At 44.5% G+C, this 6,000-nt stretch overlaps 1 protein-coding gene across 2 annotated transcripts in view; it reads right to left on the bottom strand.

Moving 5' to 3' along the window:
* Positions 1 to 91: 91 nt before the first annotated feature.
* Positions 92 to 6,000, bottom strand: part of atp5pd (ATP synthase peripheral stalk subunit d) — a 14,625-nt gene continuing 8,716 nt past the window's right edge. For both annotated transcript variants that reach the window (XM_072242581.1, XM_072242582.1), the window contains exons 2-6: positions 5,662 to 5,792; positions 2,610 to 2,706; positions 1,030 to 1,101; positions 864 to 926; positions 92 to 284 (exon numbers count right to left, since the gene is read on the bottom strand). In XM_072242581.1, coding sequence (XP_072098682.1) covers positions 153 to 284; positions 864 to 926; positions 1,030 to 1,101; positions 2,610 to 2,706; positions 5,662 to 5,783 — 486 coding nt within the window. In that variant the 5' untranslated portion in view covers positions 5,784 to 5,792 and the 3' untranslated portion in view covers positions 92 to 152. The remainder of the gene's footprint in view (positions 285 to 863; positions 927 to 1,029; positions 1,102 to 2,609; positions 2,707 to 5,661; positions 5,793 to 6,000) is intronic.

Below are 6,000 nucleotides of genomic sequence, written 5' to 3'. Positions count from 1 at the left end.
AAGAATGAAGCAACCTGCCCTCGTAATATTTTGCTTAGGTGAAGACCATTGCAGATGGTGACACACTGTGAGGTGGAATAGGAGCACTCACTCAACACTGAACAACGCTTTATTTTAAAATAGAGTTACATCTGCAGCCAGCACAGGGACAGTTACAGCTCGTTGATGGGCTTGTGAGGCCAGTAGGGATACTTCTCCATGTCCAGCTTGGTTTCAGGAAAAGCTTGGTTCAGATCATCAATGGTCATCTGGTCAAACGGAACCATACTTTTGAAGCTTGCGAGCTGAAACGGACATGAGAAGACATGCATTTTACAGCAGGCAATAACCTGAAATTAGAGGTCTATCCCATGAAAAATCCAACCCATGGAGAGTGGAATTCTCCAATACTGAATTCTGACATTGAAGACAAACTCTTCATTTTGTCTCTTTTCTTTCTCTCTCTCCATCTGATCCACCACCTCTCACACACAAACTCCACCCAAGCCCCTTATCACCCAGCCTCTTTCCCCTCTTTCACCCATCCACACTCCTCCAGCTGGGTACCACCGACAATGCCACAAAGTTGTAAATAACAGACTGCTGGATATTAACAGCAGAGAGGTAATCCTGATTCAGACAGGCATTGCTTACTGGGCCCTAATGGAATGTCAACGACAGAAGATTTCACTTGCTCCACATACACCATCTACTCAGCTAAAGAGTTCCAGCACGTATTACTTTATGTCAGATTTGCAGCATCTGTAGGCTTTTGACTGCCGGTGAATTGTACCCTATGTGCCAGTGAAGCAGCCCCTTCTGGGAAAAATTCTGAAGGATCATAATGAGTAGTCGCTGGAGAATTACACACAGAATTGCATTACCTCCTTTTCATATTTGGAAATCCGCTCCTTTGAAGCCTGACAGTATTCTTCAGCACTCTTTTTCTATGGAACAGAAGGCAGCAGTTACCTAAATGTTAACCTAGTGCGTTAAAGGTGCACATTTAATCCTTCAACGTGATCAGTCAGTAGTGAAAGTGTTACTCACAGCCTCTTGCTCCTGAGCATTAATTTTCTCAGTCTGTGTGTTGATGGGCTCTGGAATCTTTAAAGCATTGTACTGTTATAAATGGGAGGGAGGGTAAGAGGAAAGAGAGAGAGAGAAAAAGAAAGTTAAACAACAATCCTTTAGTCACAGATGTCCCTGCAACCCATTCACCTTCTTCAGCTGGAATTATGATTACCAAATGAATCACGGGCATTCAATTCGCAGCCACCTCTGAATGGCTGTTACATTGACCTATGTTTTTATATAAATATGTCGCTGTTTGGCTGCATTTCCAACTTGCTGTTCACATTACAAACAGTTCTCAGGAATGGAACCCTGTCATGTCCTGGGGAGCACCCGTATTCAGGTCAGAGATTTGGAATGCACTGGGACTTGGTGGTGCATTTGCACTCAGACCCCTCAAGAACAGGAATATTTCCCCCTATTTTGAAGCTGCATCACAAAAACAGGTCTGTCAATCCCACCGTGCCAGCACATCACTCCTCCACCACATCATCATCATTTGAACCACTGCCTATTCAAGGTCTACATTCCTCTTAAACACAGCTAAATGGAGCAGTGAATGGCTGCTGACCAACGTGGTTGATGTTGATTCTACGAACGGTTGTGGACCTCAGCTCCTTGCTTGTGGCAAGGTCACATTAAGTAGCTGATATGAATTTACATTTAACACATGATCTGCAAAGATCTTCTGGTCTAGTTGTGATGGTGGGTGAGAAGAAACAGCTGGATTTTGTTTCCATTTCTTTTAACATCGACTCTCCCTTCCTTTGCCTCTCCAGGAGAGTGGTGGAAGCAGGCAATAGGAAGTGTCTAGTCAGGCTCCTCCAGTTGTGTTGCATTACAACTGGAAAATCAGTGGTCCTTGCCTTCCCCTCATATCTTCGTTCAGAGCCTATCCAGCTCTGTAGAGTAATTGTCTCATGAACAGAACATACCACTGCATCAACACTTATATGGCCAAGTGGTTAAGGCTATTGACCTGTTCACATCGCCACAGCTGAACTGACTGGCGTATTGTGATCAGTCTTGACACCTCCTGCTAAAGGGAAGCAAACTAAGCGGAGACTCTTGCTCCCTGATACCAGCCAAAGATTTATCTCTGAGCCAAGAAGCTTGGATTGCTGACGTACTGTCTGCCTTCGGGGTGTAGGCTCAGGTATGGGTGTTTCCTTCTCACGAAGTTGTGCAAATGTACTGCACCGAAGGCACTGTGTTCTGTGCAGTGACAAGGAGGCTGAGATCCCATCTGGAGGTATTATTAGCATTCCACATCTACTGGTTTAACATACAGGACTAAACTCACCAATTAGCAAAGCATTCCATATTTTACACAGGCCTGTGGGGCTAATGTTCCGCCCCCCCAACATCATCATAAGCTATTAAATCAAAGCCTTTTCCTCACTCTCTACACTGTGCAATACTCCTGAGCCAATTCCCTTTCAAATACGTTCTCAGTGTGTTCCAGTGAAAATAAAACTCCCAGGAAGACATTCTTTGTGCTTCCCAGCTTTCTCAAAGACACAGCTTTCCAAAATCATGCAGGATGGACCCCTTACCTTCTTTTCAAACTCATCCACCATACCAGGTTTTACGATCATTTTCCTATAATAGTTCCAATCCAGAGCCGGAGGCTGCTCAGGAAGTGACGTCAACCTGTGGCAAAACATACAATCAAGAGGTTACAACCATAGAACTGCTCACGACACAGACATTCTTATAACGCCATCTTTAAACAAGGGCACAAACACACACCAGCATAAACAAATACTTTTTAATGAAATTTGTTCCCTTCAGCTCCACTTCCCAGATACCAGCTGCCCTCAGTATGAGTCTGGGGATATTAATGCACTTTGCTTTTGGCAACAAAGGTCAGCTTCAAGCCTCAGAGAAAAAGCTCTGTTGCATCTCAACTGGAAACATTTGATATCTCTGAACGCAGGCAACTTCAGACTTCACTCTGTCCGCAACAGGGAGGATTTCCCAGTCGCCAACCATTTTATATTCAGTCCCCTTTCCCATTCCGACATGTTGGTCTACGGCTCCTCCGAAGCCACAATAAAGCCACTCGCCGTTTGGGTAGCAACCTGTCCAATCTGACAGCACCAACATCAATTTCTCCAACATTTGATAACTTGCCCCCATTCCCTCTTCCCTCCTTTTCCATTCACCATGCTGGCTCCCCTCTAACCCCTTCCCTTTGCCTCACCTACCCATCACCTCCCTTTGGCTCTCCTCCTCCTTCCCTTTCTCCCATGGCCCACTCTCCTCATCTTCAGCCCTTTACCATTTCCACCAATCACCTCCCAAATTCTCACTTCATCCCCCCCTTCCTCACCCATTGACCTTTCACTCATCACATTCCAGCTCGTACTCCTCCTTATTCTGGCTTCTTAGAACCATAGAACATTACAGCACAGAAACAGGCCTTTTGGCCCTTCTTGGCTGTGCCGAACCATTTTTCTGCCTCGTCCCACTGACCTACACCTGGACCATATCCCTCCATACACCTCCCATCCATGTACCTGTCCAAGTTTTTCTTATATGTTAAAAGTGAGCCCGCACTTACCACTTCATCTCGCAGCTCATTCCACACTCCCGCCACTCTGCTTGAAGAAGCCCCCTCTAATATTCCCTTTAAACTTTTCCCCCTTCACCCTTAACCCATGTCCTCTGGTTTTTTTCTCCCCCAGCCTCAGTGGAAAAAGCCTGCTTGCATTCACTCTATCTATATCTTCCCCTTTCCTTTCCAGCCCTGATAAAGGGTCTTAGCCCAAAAGACTGACTCTTTATTCCTCTCCATAGATGCTGCCTGACCTGTTGAGTTCTTCCAGAATTTTGGGTTTTTCCAGCATCCACAGAATCTCATGTTTTCAGCTTTAGCCATTTTCTAATTTGCAAGAAATAAAATCTTCAAAGACTCAAAGTACATTTGAAGTTGCAGGAGGAGAGTGGGAGGAACCCCAGGAGCTTCCCAAACCTCAGCATAGGCTAGATAGCCTAAAGTACAGCTTTGATCCTCAGCATAGACTAGACAGCCTAAAGTACAGCTTTGGTCCTGCATATATGTTGCTGCAATCTATTTCATCCACACACGATTTGCACTGTTAAGAGTGCAGTGGAAGCTTTATTCAGTTTCTAACCTTTGTTAAAACTGCCCTAAACTGCTTAGTATTGGTGCTCGGTGCCAGACATAGTTGATCATCTCTCTTTGAGGAATACATACAGTGACATGCAAAAGTTTGGGCACTGTGGTCAAAATTTCTGTTACTGTGAATAGCTAAACGAGTAAAAGATGACCTGATTTCCAAAAGGCATAAAGTTAAAGATGACACATTTTAATATTTTAAGCAAGAAAACTTTATTTCCATCTTTTACAGTTTCAGAATAACAAAAAAGGAAAAGGGCCTGAAGCAAAATTTTGGGCACCCTGCATGGCAGTACTTAGTAACACCCACTTTGGCAAGTATCACAGCTTGTAAACGCTTTTTGTAGCCAGTTAAGAGTCTTTCAATTCTTGTTTGGGGGATTTTCGCCCATTCTTCCTTGCAAAAGGCTTCTAGTTCTGTGAGATTCTTGGGCAGTCTTGCAGGTACTGCTCTTTTGAGGTCTATCCATAGATACTCAATTATGTTGAAGTCGGGGGACTGTGAGGGCCATGGCCAAACCTTCAGCTTGCACCTCTTGGGGTAGTCCATTGTGGATTTTGAGGCGTGTCTAGGTTCATTATCCTGTTGTAGAAGCCATCCTCTTTTCATCTTCGGCTTTTTTACAGACAGTGTGATGTTTGCTTCCAGAATTTGCTGGTATTGAATTGAATTCATTCTTCCCTCTACCAGTAAATGTTCCCTGTGCCACTGGCTGCAACACAAGCCCAAAGCATGATCGATCCACCCCCTGTGCTTAACAGTTGGAGAGGTGTTCTTTTCATGAAATTCTGCACCCTTTTTTCTCCAAACCGAAGATGAAAAGAAGATGGCTTCTACAACAGGATAATGAACCTAGACACACCTCAAAATCCACAATGGACTACCTCAAGAGGCACACGCTGAAGGTTTGGCCATGGCTCTCACAGTCCCCTGACTTCAACATAATTGAGTATCTATGGTTAGACCTCAAAAGAGCAGTACCTGCAAGACGGCCCAAGAATCTCACAGAACTAGAAGCCTTTTCCAAGTAAGAATAGGCGAAAGTCCCCCAAACAAGAATTGAAAGACTCTTAGCTGGCTACGGAAAGCGTTTACAAGCTGTGATACTTGCCAAAGGAGGTGATACTAAGTACTGCCATTCAGGGTGCCCAAACTATTGCTTCCGGCCCTTTTCCTTTTTCGTTATTTTGAAACTGTAAAAGATGGAAATAAAAAAGTTTTCTTGCTTAAAATATTAAAATGTGTCATCTTTAACTTTATGCCTTTTGGAAATCAGGTCATCTTTTACTCACTTAGCTATTCACAGTAACAGAAATTTTGACCAGGGGTGCCCAAACTTTTGCATGCCACTGTATATTAACTGGGGTGGGGATGTCAAAATGTTCTTTGTTGGAGTGACAAGATTAGCTGGCTGTGAGTTTACATCTGTGAACCAGGAGTGTATTTAGTTACAGACACTCACCTGCTAGTCAGGGCATCAGTTCGAGTCTTTAGGGCATTGAACATGGCTCTCTGGTTGGGCGGGACCCGCTCGCCAAATGCCAACCAGTCAACTGCTTTCATGGCAACTCTTCGGCTCGACATCCTTGCTGTCTGGAGGACCAGAAGAAAATCAGTGTGACAGCAGGGAAACTGAAGTATTCCTGTGACTGTGCGGGAGAATCCCTTACAATAGCACCTACATACAGAAGCACTGCTCTGCTAACACAACCACCCTCATTGAGGCTGAAGCTAAATGATTTTCTCTGCTGCTCCCACATTTATTTAGAGATCAGCCCTTATGGCCTAATAAGCTCGCACC

The sequence above is a fragment of the Mobula birostris genome, chromosome 24, assembly GCF_030028105.1.
Source record: "Mobula birostris isolate sMobBir1 chromosome 24, sMobBir1.hap1, whole genome shotgun sequence".
Classification (NCBI taxonomy): Eukaryota; Metazoa; Chordata; class Chondrichthyes; order Myliobatiformes; family Myliobatidae; genus Mobula; species Mobula birostris.
The sequence above is the reverse complement of the archived record's forward strand: the minus strand, read 5'-3'. Positions and strand labels throughout refer to the sequence as shown.